Source organism: Alosa sapidissima, chromosome 14, assembly GCF_018492685.1.
Source record: "Alosa sapidissima isolate fAloSap1 chromosome 14, fAloSap1.pri, whole genome shotgun sequence".
In the NCBI taxonomy this organism is placed as follows: domain Eukaryota; kingdom Metazoa; phylum Chordata; class Actinopteri; order Clupeiformes; family Clupeidae; genus Alosa; species Alosa sapidissima.
The window spans coordinates 11,221,361-11,237,225 of NC_055970.1; the positions used below are offsets into that span (position 1 = coordinate 11,221,361).

A 15,865-nucleotide genomic window follows, 5' to 3' on the forward strand; every position below is an offset into this window, starting at 1 on the left:
CACCAAACAGGGCCAATGTAACAACACCATGGTGATGCAGGGTGTGAAACACCTGGTTCCTCTCCCCCAGTCTATAAACACCTTTGTAGTGCACTCAGAGAGGAGTTAATGACATGAGAATAATTTAGCACTGTTTATGCTTAGCTACTGAGCTTCAGCAATGAATATCTTACAATGGAATCATTTGCAAAACAGAGGATACAGCTTATGAAATGAATGCTTATTATGCTAATTATAAATGTACTAAAGATGTGAGAATGGAGGACACTTGGAAGGGGGGGGCCTCACTTTGTTTTACAAGCACTTTGGGGATTTAAACATAACAGTGTAATATCATTCCATTTTCTAAGTTGAGAACAGAAACAACATTGGCATCTGGTACAGAAAGCTCAGTATGAATAACTGGGAATTGCACACAAAATGTTGGCATGCTAGTGGGAGGGGGAAATACCCCTTGCCCCTACACCACCGTACAGCCTAAATGCTGAAATATATTTAGCAATCTATTTCTGAGCAGAGGTCAGTATGCTGTGCATTGTGTGCTGGTCAAGGACAAGGATTGTGGAGACACAATGTGGAGAGTAATCCACACAATAACAGACAGATATGCTGGCAGAAATAGATAAATATCCCCCACTGTGTGGGTGGCCGTGGAGTGTCAACAACGTCCTCCAGGCCTTTTCAACGGCACTCGCCTGACACAAGCCACCCTAGGACGGGCTGACCCACTTTCTCTTTCCGATGTGTCTGCAGGTTCCCCATGTCCACTCCACAGGGAGCGGGAGCGTGTGTCATGAAAATGACAAACAAACAAACAAACAAACAAACACAACAAGCAAACAGATGAAGGGGATCAACAAACGGCAGTGACACCTCACACAGCTCCAAGCTGACAGCCAGCAGTTGGCCACATACTGTACACACCCAACACTGACCAACTCCTGGAAACACTGAGCATTTGGGTTTCTATTCTCATGAGATGATACATTGAGCACTGTGCTTCTCTCCCAAATGCAGTTATGAAGGAAAATCACAGTTCCATTTCATATTGGCATTTATATAGTGACCCAGGACCCAGTGGACCAATAGGAGAATAACCTCTACAAAGTACGTTTGAGCAAATGTGCAGTCCTGTGTGCAAATACTGCACCAAAACACAATAAAATTAGGATCTACAAAAAAATCTACACCAGACACAGGCCTTAGTATTATGTGTTGCAGACCTATTGTGTTGTAGTGTGACTCATCCTTAAGACACTTGCACTCTCTATTTCCGTTTCTTTCTCTTTCTATCTCCTTTGGTCCTCTCTTTGCTGTCTGCTCTAAGTAGGCATTAGCGTCTATTCAGAGACAAGCTCTTAGAGTAGACGCTCTCCTGGGATATGTGACAGAGTGGACATTTAAACTTTCCACACACTGACCAAGTGAATAAACACATGGCAGCAGCTGCTCTTTGTGTGACAGGCCAAGTACACACGCAGCAGACAAAATGAATGACTGACTTAAACGTAGAGGCTCAACACGTCAGTAGAGAAGGCATTTTCTCTGGCTGTGTGAGAAAGTAATCTTTCATCTTTCACGGTCCAGTATTTGGCATGCACATTCATTCATTCCTGCACTCTGCAGAGAGAGACAGTATAGCCATGTGTGGCTCTTACTTTTAGCTCAGATCCTGCTGGGGGGGGGGTCACAATTCCCGCTGTGGAACAAATCTCAAAAAAGAAACAAACACGTCCTCCCACCAGGTCTCAAACAACCGACAGATCCCTCTAAAGTACTCGAGGAGACTGTTTAATTGTTTCATCCTCTATAGACTGGGAATGCCTTCCGGAAGTTCTGCTCTCGATATGAACTACTTTTTGTTGTAGAGTGATGGGATCTGGGGACTGCTATTTTTGGAGTTGAGGGAATGACCTGCAGGAAAGTTCAAAAGATGACAGAGTGGTTATATGAAGGGAGTCCTGCTTCAGAAAATCCTCCCCTCCTCCTCTGAAATCAGTCACCTCACCCTGCCTCCTAGCCTCTATCCATGTGACTTCCCATGCAGCAAGCAGGAGGCCTGAGAACTAAATACACAGGGGACTCAAATGTTCTGCTGCGCAAGGGCACATCAGAAGAGTTCTCCCAAATATAATTCGGAGCGTATACCCAGCTGAGCGTGAGAGAGAAGGAGAGAGGCTGAAAGAGAAACAGAGGTGGGTGAGGGTGGAGGGGTGGGGACGGGGAACTGGAAAAAAATGAAATGAAAAAAGGGGAGGGTGTCGCTTCCAAATCAGTGAGGCTTGCATAAGTGAAAATCCATATCGGTCACACATTTAACCCAGATGGAGGTTATTCAGGGATATGTCTATTTATCCGCTTGTCTTTTTCAAGTTGGTCCGTCTGAAATCCGGCACACACCAATCAGCCTGGCCAGAGTCAGGGGACTGACCAGGGGGCCAGCAAGGGCAATCTGAGATCCCTCTCCAATGCCAGAAATTGAATCTCTCCTCTGCACTTCATCCAGAAAAAATAACAAACACAAAAACATCTCTGCTTACAATCATTTACCAGTTTTATAGTCTTGTCTCATTTCCTTTGATGTATCAAAAATATCCAGAGAGAGAGAGAGTGGTTGTTGAGGATAGCAAAGAGCAGGTTTCCCACTGCCTCTCCATCCTGATAGGAGGTAGATAAAGAGCAGGAGCTCTCATGACAACCAGGACGCCGGCCGTTATCGGACTCAGTTTCCTGAGGAAAATGGATAGAGGTGACAGCTCTGGGGAAGATAAGGGCTGTATTGTCTCAGGTAAGCACATAATCACTGCCGATCCCACTGCCTGTGTGATACTGTGCGGGGGACTCCAGAGTCACAGGCAGGCAAGTATAGCAAACAAATGAAACCCATCTGTTGAACTCTACACATGACCAAGAGAGAATATTACAGTGGTTCACTTGTAGCTGTCATTTCTACCAGTGTATTGTTTGATACAAGATGTTATTGGCAAGATGCTTTGTTGTACTGCACAGCCACTTTAGGACAAACTGAGCTTGACTGGTGTGTCGGTGTAGCTCTGCACTTGTACATTTTGCCTTTCCTGCTTCAGCTCCAGACTGTAGTCGGATCATATGTTCCAAGACCAAAGAGATTTCTTTGTTGCCTTCGGTGACCACTCCTCTGCTAACACTGGCACTACAGGTTGGGTTCCCCAAGGGTTCATCCTGGGACCAGTCCTATTCAGCCTCCACATGCTCTACTGGGAAGCATCATCAGGAGAACTTTACATTTCCATATCCCCCAATGACACCAGTCCTGTTGATAATCTTGATTTCAAATCTTGCCGTTGAGTCAAATGTCAACAATATCACTTGACTTGCCTTTATCATCTGAGAAATAAAGCTTAAGTGCAGGAATGAAGAAAATAAATGCATCCCCATGTATACTGTAGCCCACCTTTGTGTATTAACCTCATAGCTGATGACATTTTGCAAAGTCAAAGCATTGGTTAATAGGTGGGAAATTACGGTACATGCTTTTATGACTCACTGGCTTGATTACTATAAAACTCTTTTCAGGTCTGTCAAAGAAAACTTTAAATAGCTACAGATAATTCAGAATGCAGCAGCGTGTGTTTTGTCTTAGACCAGAAGGAGAGTCAATACCAGAGTCCCTCCATTGCCTGTTAGTTTTACTAACTGATTTTAAGTTTTAGGTTTCAAATCACTAAATCGACTAGCATCTGTCAGACATGATTTTACCTTATGCACCATCAAGACCACTAAGATCTTTAAACTTGGTTGTTCTTAGGGTGAGTACCTGTCTTCTAATGTATTGCCTTTTGATGCTAACTTTAGTTATTTTTGTGGTGGAATGCTGGTATTGGTACTTGGTATTGACAAGTACACAGTATTGTACTCGTACTCTGTTTGAAAACAAATACCCTCCATCAGATAAAGCATTAGACGCATGACTGTTTGTACTTCACCCCTTCTAACCTCCCCTCTCATCTCCCTACACCCGTCACCTACTTTACTGTATAGCTTCATCACCACTTTCAGTGTCAGCTAACCCCTATCACTGACTGCCTAGGCTCAGCAGCCACAGTGTGTTTTGAGCAAGATAACAACAGTGTACACCACACCAGCAGACATGAGACCCATTTCATGAGAATCACTCCCTCAACAACCATAATCCCTAACTACATACAACACTGAAATATGCATCATCACCCGGTTTGACACATTAGCGACAAATATTTTTTTCACAGCTTAATGTGAATATAGTAAGTAAGTATATATATGAGTATGATATACTCTTTTGATCTCGTGAGGGAAATTTGGTCTCTGCATTTATCCCAATCCGTGAATTAGTGAAACACACTCAGCACAAAGTGATGGGTTAGGTGCGTTGCTCAAGGGCACTTCAGCCGCTTCCTACTGGTTGGGGTTTGAACCGGCAACCCTCCGGTTACAAGTCCGAAGCACTAACCAGTAGGCCACAGCTGCCCCTAATGATAACTAGATGTACCGCATAGCGGTACAAAATATGACCGCCGCTCAGTCCTGTACATCCATTTCGCGAAAATAAATCACACTTCAATTTGTCTCCATCTTTTACTCCATCCCCCACTCTTGAAACTTTTGTGTATGCTTGTTTGGCATGCCTGAGTGTGTGTGTGCGGCTGCACAGAAAGTAGCCTACTGGTGCTGAAAAGGTGAATAGATTGTAGAATAGCCAAAGAAGATGTACCATTGTTATTAATTCTCTCTAAACAATCACAAGTAGGGCAGGTCATCACAGTTCATCCATTGCAACTGGATTGATGAAAGGTCACTTACACCTGTAGGCTACATTGTATTTGGGAAAAGCAAAAGGTATCAGCATAATGTTATTTATTTATTTATTTATTTTGTATGTATTTATAAACAAAAACATCTCTGTCAGTTCCATGCCGTTTTCAACAGCTATCAAAAACAAAGGTCATTTTTGGATGGATGGATTTTTTGTGAATGTTTCTTCTTCTACATAAGATTTTAGTCATCTTTAGTTCATGTAATACTTTATTGTCAATGCACAAATTAAGTAACAGTAGTCTGAAACGTTATTGTTAATGCACAAATTAAGTAACAGTAGTCTGAAACGAAATGCTGTTTTACATCTAACCAGTGGTGCAAATAACTGACATGTCCAAATGGGCCTTGATGAAATGCGTCGCTAGACTGTTCATACACATTTTAACGGGCCAAAGTTGAAGAGCTTTTGTCCGTTATTGTTCGTGCAAATATAGGCTGATTCATGTTCCCTTGCATTGTGTAACTAAGGTCCATGGCTAGTCTGGCTTTCATCAGACCAACCTCAATCTTTTAAGAAATCAAAAAATAAATAGCGGGCAGATCAGGCTGGGTTCACCCAGCCTAGTCCATAGGCACCCGATATTGTTTAATTTTCAGATTGAGATATACACGCTCTGGCTATTCTAAATGCAAAAATGCATTAGGGAGTTATAACAAAACTGTAACTAACAAACTAGATCCTAATAGAAAGCTGTTAGCTTCCCTAAGCTACAGGTAGGATTATAAGGTAGGCCTATTTACAACATAAATTGTCAATAGGCTATGCTGGCGACACAAATAAAATCTCCTTTGGAAACCAATGGCTTACGACTTACAGTATCAAGCGGACTTAAACTGCCATATCGTGGCGAAAATTTGTAATAAGATTCACGCAGCTCCATGAGTCAAGGAAAGCGCGAATTAAGTAGCCACTTCTAAATGGGACCCACTACACAGTAGCTTAAGGTGTGTTGCTAAAGCAGCCATAATGAAATGAAGGTGTCATTGTTTGGATACTTCACACACACGTGCTTTTTAATTTCACAGACTACAACTACCAAGCTGGAATCAAAGCACATCGATTCCCCTCTCACACCCTGCACGCACTTAAAACAAAATTAACAGGCGTCTCAGTCTCACGCATGTATAGGCAAAACTGTATCAGACCGGTGTAACGTTAGTAAATCTTCCATTGCACAGAATGATTTTGTAGCACGTGCAATAAATGACAGTCGAAAGATACAAACAGTGCTGCTATCAATTTGCTTGGTATAACCGCATTTATAGTTTTCTACAAATGCAATCAATCAAATGGGCCTCCATCACTCAACCAACGCTAACGGTAACATTACCTAGGTCCTTATTGATATTACAAGATTAACGTACCTGCAGTAAAAACCAAGCATGTCCGATAAACATCCTCACTTCATCCTCACTTACACTTCATGTGAACATCGTCCTGTCCTTATTAGATGTTCGCTGCGGTAAATTACAGTCCTTGTAGGAAGTGTCCATTGTTTTTCCAACCCACTTTTAACTTCCAACAAAATTACGTCTCACTGCAACGATGCGCCATCTAGTGGACAAACGACTACTTATCGCCAATACTGAAAATGCAGCCATGATAATGATGATGAATATTTTGGCTTTCTTTTGATCCTACTGAATTTGTAATTATGTATCGGCCGTTCTAATACCGATAGTATGTGGGTGCCTGTGTGTGTGCATGTTTATATGTGTGCACCGCCATTTACAGGCCAATGAGTGTACAGTCACTAAATGTACACATAACCTAATTTTTTTAGCCCCCCCCATGGATGAAATTCTATTCTACGAAACTTGGCATACCCCCAGACCCCCAGAGAATGCCAGGTCAATCATACACATAAAATTTGGTGCAGTTCTGAACATCTTTTGAATGACAACTGAAGATAACTGAACTGAAGATAGGGGCGATTAAAGCAGAATAATATTGCATTTTCATTTTTTACCGGGGGGGGGGGGGGGGGCAAATCACAAATGAGTGATTATGAGCCAGGTTGATGTGGGCCCTTGAGACCAACATACCATAAAAGATTCACAGAGAACTGTGTCTGCCCTACCCTCCTTTCGGGGGGGTCCAGTCCAGCGGGGGGGCTGCAGATCAAAACGAAAAATGACGGTTCCATGCTATCCATGTGGGGGTACATGCCCACCAAGTTTTGTGTACCCCGATCTTTCAGTGTCCCGGGAATCCTTGTTGGTGTACGTCACTAAATGTACACATAAATTATTTTATTGTAAGGCCCCCCATGAACGAAAGTACACAAAACTTGGCATGCATTCAGAGGGTGTCATAATGATCCTACACTTTTAATTTCGTGCAGTTTTGACCTTGTCAGCCAGAGATATTGTGATGAAAACACCAAATTTTTTGCTTTTTAATTTTTAACTAGGTGGCGCTATACATGAAATAAGTGGTAATGGGATGGGTTGACATGCCCCCTTAAGACCAACATACAAAAAAAAGGTGGACCTCCTAGGCCCTACGGTTCTCGAGATATTCACAGAAAACTGTCTCCGGCCACCTACAGGCCAGTTGGTGTATAGTAACATAAATGAATTTATTGTGTGGCCCCCCATGAACGGAATTCCACAAAACTTGGCGTGCATACAGAGGGTGTCATAATGATCCTACACTTCCAATTTCGTGCAGTTTTGACTATGTTAGGTCACAGATACCTTCAATTACACCACCTCATTTTTACTTTTTTGTGTTTAACTAGGTGGCGCTATACATGAAATGAGTGGTTATGGAATGGGTTGACATGGACCCTTGAGATCAACATACAAAAAAAAAATGGTCCTCCTAAACCCTACGGTTTTCGAGATATTCACAGAAAACTGTGTCTGCCCTACCCTCCTTTCGGGGGGTCCAATTCAGCGGGGGGGCTACAGATCAAAACGAAAAACGATGGTTCCATGCTATCCACGTGGGGTTACATGTCCACCAAGTTTTGTGTACCCCGGTCTTTCAGTGTCCCGGGAATCATTGACGGAAATTTGGGCATGCGAAAAAGAAAAGAAAAAAAAAAAATAAATAAAAAAAAAAATAAAAAAAATCTGACTAAACCTATATGACCGCCGCTTCGCTGCGCGGCGGTCATAATAATATATGAGCATTAAAACAATTCACAACAACATCTGGACTGCTGAGTTCATCAATTAAGCTGTGTAAGACATGTATTCAACAACCACAAACTCAATACAGGACATGGTGCAAACTGCAGAGGTCTCCTGAATGTAGAAACTGCAGATGTGCAGAGTATGTGATGTGAATACACATAGCCAGTAGTCAGAAGAATCAGCTCAAGATTAGTATAACCAGAGCAATGTACATTGTCAGCCTTTTATATGCTCCACTTTTAAAAATTCAGAGGTTACAAGCATACAGTACTTCCATTGTGTCTTTGATATTTTGGTTACAATACTTTGGGGTAAAATGAAAGTCAATGATAATATAATGGCAGATATTTCTATACACAGGACTTATAATATTTTTATAGTTATTATGACCGCCACGCAGCGAAGCGGCGGTCATATAGGTTTAGTCAGATTTTTTTTTTTTCGCATGCCGAAATTTCCGTCAAGGATTCCCGGAACACTGAAAGACCGGGGTACACGAAACTTGGTGGGCATGTAACCCCACATGGATAGCATGGAACCATCGTTTTTCGTTTTGATCTGTAGCCCCCCCGCTGGACTGGACCCCCCGAAAGGAAGGTAAAAATGAGGTGTTTTCATCACAATATCTCTGGCTGACATGGTCAAAACTGCACGAAAATTGGAAGTGTAAGATCATTATGACACCCTCTGTATGCACTCTGTATGAACGCAAGTTTCATGGAATTCCGTTCATGGGGGGCCACACAATAAATTAATTTATGTTACTATACACCAACTTGCCTGTAGGTGGCCGGAGACAGTTTCCTGTGAATATCTCAAGAACCGTAGGGCCTAGGAGGTCCACCTTTTTTATGTATGTTGGTCTTATGGGGGCATGTCAACCCATCCCATTACCACTTATTTCATGTATAGCGCCACCTAGTTAAAAATTAAAAAGCAAAAAATGAGGTGTTTTCAATACAATATCTCTGGCTGACATGGTCAAAACTGCACAAAATTAAAAGTGTAAGATCATTATGACACCCTCCGAATGCATGCGAAGTTTTGTGTACTTTCGTTCATGGGGGACCTTACAATAAAATAATTTATGTGTACATTTAGTGACGTACACCAACAAAGATTCCCGGGACACTGAAAGACCGGGGTACACAAAACTTGGTGGGCATGTAACCCCACATGGATAGCATGGAACTGTTGTTTTTCGTTTTGATCTGTAGCCCCCCCGCTGGACTGGACCCCCCGAAAGGAGGGTAGGGCAGACACAGTTCTCTGTGAATATCTTGAGAACTGTAGGGCCTAGGATGACCAATTTTTTTCCGTATGTTTGCCTCCAGGGGTCATGTTAACCCATTTAATGTGCACACATGTGCACAAACAGATACACACGCACACACATACATTCATAGTAATCATACGTATGACACATACTCACACAGTAGACATATGTACGTATGCATGCACAGGCACATACGCAGGCACACACACAAGCACGCGCGCACACACACACACACACACACACACACACACACACACACACACACACACATAACATAAACATGTACATGCACACATGCACACAATTCAAGAATTTCTGAGAATTATGAACAGGCAAGATGGAGGTGGGCTTGTATAAAATGAATTTTACATGTGAAATCTATGAACTAATCATGTTTTGGTACTTGTTGTCTAGCAGATACCAGTGAGAATTGAGTGTGAATAATGCAATTTAGTGAAACATTTATAATCATATAGGCCTTTCAGCATGATTTATTTTTGTGGAAAAAATGTGCTGGACTGGGCGGCGGTCATATTTTGTACCGCTCTGCGGTACATCTAGTTGATATAGTTGTTTATCTTAATGTTATGGAATATAAATATCTATGCATGCCCAATGTCTTTACAGTGATGCACACACATAGTATACAGTCAATACAGTAGTAGTGAAACACACATACACTTACAGTATGTGTATACACACACAGACACAAACACACACACACACACACACACACACACACACACACGCACACACACGCACACACACGCACACACACACACACACACACACAAAGGTGCATACTTGCCTCCGACATCAGAGTGTCATTCTTCTGTTTCATCAGGGACATTTAAACTCATCTATGGCAGTATCTGGTCATGTTTAGCCTGATGTCAGGAGAGAAAGCACACTTTAAGACCACAGCTACAACGACTTCCTCTTACTGCACTTATACTCTACTTCCTCTGGTCTATTTGTGAGAGAAATGAACCATTTGAACCTGAATCAGAACACAGGAGAGTCAAGTGGTAAGAAGGAGCAGACAGACCAGATAAGAATTCTTTTCACTTTGAGACAAAATCCTTCTACCATGCTTCTCAACAAGATAACATTTTCCATTGCCATGGTAACTTCCTACTTCTTCCGTGATCAGGCCCTGACAGAGTTTTTCTGCTCACACAATGAGCATGGGAAAGGCATGTGGGGATATGCACACAAAGGCCACCCCCTAAAACGTCACATACACATATCCCTATATCACATGATGTAGACGCCCAACATCACTCTGACCTTTAAACAGCTACATTTGAAACTATGCTATGAGGTGCTCAGATGAATTGCATTAGTAAGCAGAAAGGCATTGTGGGATATCATTCATGACAGTGCATGTTGAAGTAAAGTGTTTAAACTACCGATTTAAAGGCTCAATCTCTTTTCTAACTGGTGATCAAAATAAAACCACCCTTAAGACTACTATACTAAGACTACTACTATAGGAATCGTATAGTATTTTGGGACAAAACATTATAGTAATATTATAGGAATACTATAGTATTTTGGGACATACTATAGAAGTACTATAAGACTAGTATAGTCCAGAACATCACAGAATGTTATGTTCTGTAATACCTCTATAATATCCTAGAGCCGCTATAGTATTTCTATAGTAGTCTTATAGTACTTGGATATATATAACGCCTTTTGTACATTAAATATATGGGAGTCTAAAGCAGTGTTGTGGACATTATATATTTTTTCATATATGAAAGTGCCCCATACCAAAAAGGTAGACTTGTCTGACTTTTCTTTCTTTAAAAAGGTAAACTTTGCTGTACTTCCCCAGGCTGTTATCTCAGCCTCTAAAATCTATAGCAGCCTACGGCTGAATGGGAGGTTACACCTTGTGATGAAACTTTCACAGCACCGCAGGACCAGACTGCCCGGCACTTAACTGGGCAGAATAAACTCAGTCGGTGGTCTTATCCAATCAAAGGTGGAGTCACCTGAGCACTGAGAATAACTGCCAACTCTTTCTCAGGTCCACAGGAGAGAAATAAGATAAGGAGGGAGAGAGAGGGGGGGGGCAGTTCACATTTTCCACAGTGCATTCATAAACTCCTGTGTGTGTGTGTGTGGCTATTTTAGTAAACTTCTCTCCTGCTCCTTTCTCTGTATAGCCCCTACTGCTTGCAGTGGGAGACCCCAAATGAACATCCACTTGATCTGAACTCAGCATGGGAACCGTAAGGCAAGTCAAGAATAACAAGCCATTTCTCACCAACTGGGCATCTGACATATTTCAGGTTAATTATGGTCTCGATAGATCAACACTAGTTGGTTTATGTCAAGCTGAACGTCGAGCTGAAGCTGAAGCCAAACACCATGGTGAGCTCTGGTATTCTTGTAACAAGAATACAAAGGTAAACTTCTCTGAATGTCTCATTCCATGCCATTTTAGGGCTGTGGGGACAGGCTTTTGTGTGTGTGTGTGTGTGTGTGTGTGTGTGTGTGGGTGTGTGTGTGTGTGTATGTGTGTGTGTATGTGTGTGTGTGTGTGTGTGTGTCTGGGTGTGTGTGTGTGTGGGTGGGGGGTGTGGCCTCTTTTCCACTTTAAGATCTTCTTTCCTGGTGAGTCCTGGCTGTGCTGCTGATTCCCTCTGGCGCGTACTGGGTAAGGGAGACTGCCTGGCTGGCAGCTGACATCGCTATTGTTCCACCCTTGTCATAGTCATCAGGGGAGAGGGCCAGCGTTGTTCTGGTTTGATGTGCTCAGGCCAGCGTGTCACGGACTGGGAGACAGCGGTGGCGTGTACGACGTGACTTCTCACAGCTCAATCAAACGGCGTCAGCACGAGACAACACTACCTAACAGTTCACCCAGCACAGACACACACTCTTTCTTGACAAACAAATAAATAAACAGATAAGAAATAACGTAACACGCTATCACACATCAGAAGCACTTTCAATGAGTGAAAAGGCCTCTTTTTACACACTTGTTGCCTGTCTGTTTGTTATTCGTCATGTCCAGGGATGTTCGCAGTGGTACACTATGGGGAATGGTGCAGTGGCAGCGGCAGGACTTGTAGAGTCTTGTAGCGTCGTGTCCCTGGAGCACAATCAGCTCCCTGCTGCCCTCCTGCCGGCTGGGCCCAGGTAATGAGGCCTAGGAGGACTGACAGCCCAGGGAGGGTCAGCACCTCTGGTGTGAACTGAGAGGTGCAGTAAGATCTAAAAATAAATCTGAAGAAACACACTGCCTATTCTTTTAATGTCCCAGGGAACAACGCGGGTTTGCATGACCCTTTTTGGTGCTGTAATACCAGAACTGACAGTTGAATAAATAAATAAATGTCTGAGTCTGAACTAGAGTGATTAGACACATTTATCTTATCTCCCAACGATTTAAGTCTGGTGATGTTTGATCACAAGCCAATGTTGTCTTTTTTTGCAAAATAATGGTTATAATATGCTATGTTTGCATTTCAGGAGTCAAGGGAGATGACATTTTTGTTCAGTAACAAACAGAAATGTTCTGAGTAAGACATCAAGCAGTAAGACATTTTCTTCTAAACTAGTTAATCGTCACTTACCGGTAATCTTAATTCTCACTTCCACAGAAACTACCTATACTCTATCTTCACTCGCAGAATTCGCAGAATTTTCTTCCCTGGGCTGTGAGACGCGCAGGTGGTGATCTTACAATATCCTCTGCTCACAGTTCCCTGGCCTCGAGGGGACTCACCCTGCACACACACCCTTTATCCAACAGCAAACACACACAGCTTCCATTTGCTGTCTATACATACCACTCTACACTCTGTACACCTTGGAATAGCCTGGCACCATTTCATGGAAAGAACTGTATGGCACTGAAGGTGTCATGCTGGCTGGCTGCAGTGCAGACTGGCTTACTGATGGCTAGTGTATATGTCACCTTACCCATGCATGAGCAGAGCAAGTACAGGCCAGGCTGCAGGAACGCAATAACGGGAAGAAGAACATTCATATGACGAGTCTTTCTGTTGCACATATACGTTAAGATCATATAGAACACTCATATGACGAGTCTTTCTGTTGCACATATACGTTAAGATCATATAGAACACTCATATGACGAGTCTTTCTGTTGCACATATACGTTAAGATCATATAGAACACTCATATGACGGGTCTTTCTGTTGCACATATACGTTAAGATCATATAGAACACTGATATGACGGGTCTTTCTGTTGCACATATACGTTAAGATCATATAGAACACTGATATGACGGGTCTTGCTGTTGTACAGTATACGTTAAGATCATATGATACAGATCAAATTAGTTTTTGAATTTGTTTAAGTCATTTCACAGACTTAACTCTCTACGAGCAACACACTGTACATGAGCTTAATGATTTTGAATAGAGTGTAAAGCGTGGAGATAATATGTTATGACCAGTTTGACTGGTGACTTCAATAAGCATACAGCACAAACAAATGGCCAAAAAATGATGAGTGAAAAGAAAACAATGCCATGACTCCTGGTCACATTCTGCTCTACAGACCAGGTAAGCAAACCTCCGACCTCAGACAGCACGGCCTCTGTGTCTCCAAGTCTTTCTGTTCCTGTTATACCTCCCAGCTTAAGCATCTACTGTAGACAGTGAGCAATGTTTACACCAACACAGTCGCTCTAGTGCAGCCCCTATAAGCAAACACCAACACAGTCGCTCTAGTGCAGCCCCTATAAGCAAAGCAAGCACATGTCCCAAAAAACACTGAGCAGACTTAGCCCATATCATACACAGCACTGTTATGCATCCTCTCCTCTCTGCTCCACTTATGGGCTTTTTTGTATCAGATTTAGCAGGGAAGAGCAGAGCTGAGCAGAGCCACAGGATAGAGCACACAGAGTGCACACACACACACACACACCACAGCATATAGCACACACACACAGTAGCAGCACACCCAGCCACCGCGCAAAAGTAAGAGCAAAAGTAGGACAGAAAGACTGACTTTAAGTCTCAGTTTAGCCATGCGAGTGTGGCACACCATTCATAAAGAAGGTGGGGCAGACCAGTAGCACTGGCAGGCAAAATGTGTGGAAGGTGCACCAGGGCTGGTACGGAGAAAGAACGAGGATATCAGTGATGTATGGTGTCATTACATGTGCTATTAATACCTTACACATGTAGACATGGAAATGATAAAGGGACCTTGTTTTGTTATTACATTACATTTACACAACTGTTATAAATAGGTTCTGAAATACCTTTAACCTATAACAGATACACAGACAAGAAAGCTTACAATCACTAACTGACAATGATACAAGCCAGACCTACATCAAGATGTTGGGTCTGGGAACACACCATTGGCAAAGCTCAATCCGAGGGGCGGGATAAATGGTTGTCTTTCAAATTCCCTCTGCACGCAATAGGATAGCGCTACAACCAACCTTTTTTTTAGGAATGACTTCAGTGGCGTTCTTTGTTCTTTTCTCAAAGAAACACTTAACTCCTAGTCTTTAAGAGTCAAGGCCAAAGCCGATTCGAAAGACCGCTGTTCGCCAGCAGCAGCAGCTATCTTCTCTGTTTTTAAGTAGTAGGGAATTCACACGGAACCATCGTGAACTCTCTGTTAAGCCCGCCCACCGACTCTATACACGATGTGATTGGCTTGACCAGAGTTTGGTTTTTCCAGCTCGCATGCCAACGGAGAGTTGCTAGACGACCCTGGCTGCAAATTACATTTGCTGCCGCCAGGGTGCGTCTAGATTTCTAGGCTAACAAGCCCAGTATGACAAAGAAAATCTGATAATATAATTTTTCAGTATTGCCATGTACCTAAACACACATTGTGGGCTTTTTCAAAAATTGATTAGCATGGCACTTAGCAGAGCAATGGCAAAAGCTACAGTAGGGCACACAGCTTCAAACTGAAATCTGCACAGACTGATCCTCTCCATCATACAGTATAAACCATGTTTGCAGTCTGAACCGTCTAAAATCGATTGTATTAGTTTTCACTGTTAGACATGTGAATGAAGCGGTTAAGTTCAGACATCAAACTACTGTGATGTGATAGCCTACTATATGACATCTTTCTACACAATTCCACAACAAACGTGAAGTTCAGGAAGGAAACAAAAACATCTCATGAGCCCTCCTCTTGTCTCTCCCATTATACTGATGTATCTAATTAAGCAGTTATTACAGCACTGAGCACTAAGCTTGAAAGCTGAACAGCTCACTACAAAAATAGGTTAATTAATTACATTCTTCAAAGAATGTCGCTTCCAGGAAGATCTAGCCCATGCCAGGATCTTTCAGTGACTAGTCACCAGGGTAGGAAATGATACAGACTGACATTTCACTCAAGACAAGTAAGAAATCTTTCATGAGAAGCACTCCTGAAATCGTCATGTCCAAACAGCTGATATCAAAATCACTGGACTGCAATATTGAGATGGAGGCACCAATGACTAGGATACATAAACGACACCAAATGAATTACTGTAGTTAATCAATAGTAAAATAATCTATCAGTTCATCTATATTTTACTTACTTATTACTATATGAAGTCATTGCCTATAACATGTAAGAAATAGCACATGATGTATT

The 15,865-nt window shown here is 42.4% G+C and overlaps 1 protein-coding gene across 4 annotated transcripts in view; it reads right to left on the reverse strand.

Moving 5' to 3' along the window:
* The window catches only part of LOC121681504 (oxysterol-binding protein-related protein 5-like), a 36,101-nt gene that overhangs the window by 17,770 nt on the left and 2,466 nt on the right, over positions 1-15,865 (reverse strand). For 2 of the 4 annotated variants that reach the window (XM_042061265.1, XM_042061267.1), the window contains exons 3-4: positions 12,250-13,012; positions 10,062-12,148 (exon numbers count right to left, since the gene is read on the reverse strand). The exons of 1 other annotated variant lie outside the window; for it this stretch is intronic. In XM_042061265.1, the coding sequence (XP_041917199.1) occupies positions 10,062-10,103 (42 nt within the window). In that variant the 5' untranslated portion in view covers positions 10,104-12,148; positions 12,250-13,012. The remainder of the gene's footprint in view (positions 1-10,061; positions 12,149-12,249; positions 13,013-15,865) is intronic. One more of the 4 variants, XM_042061266.1, reaches the window with a different exon arrangement.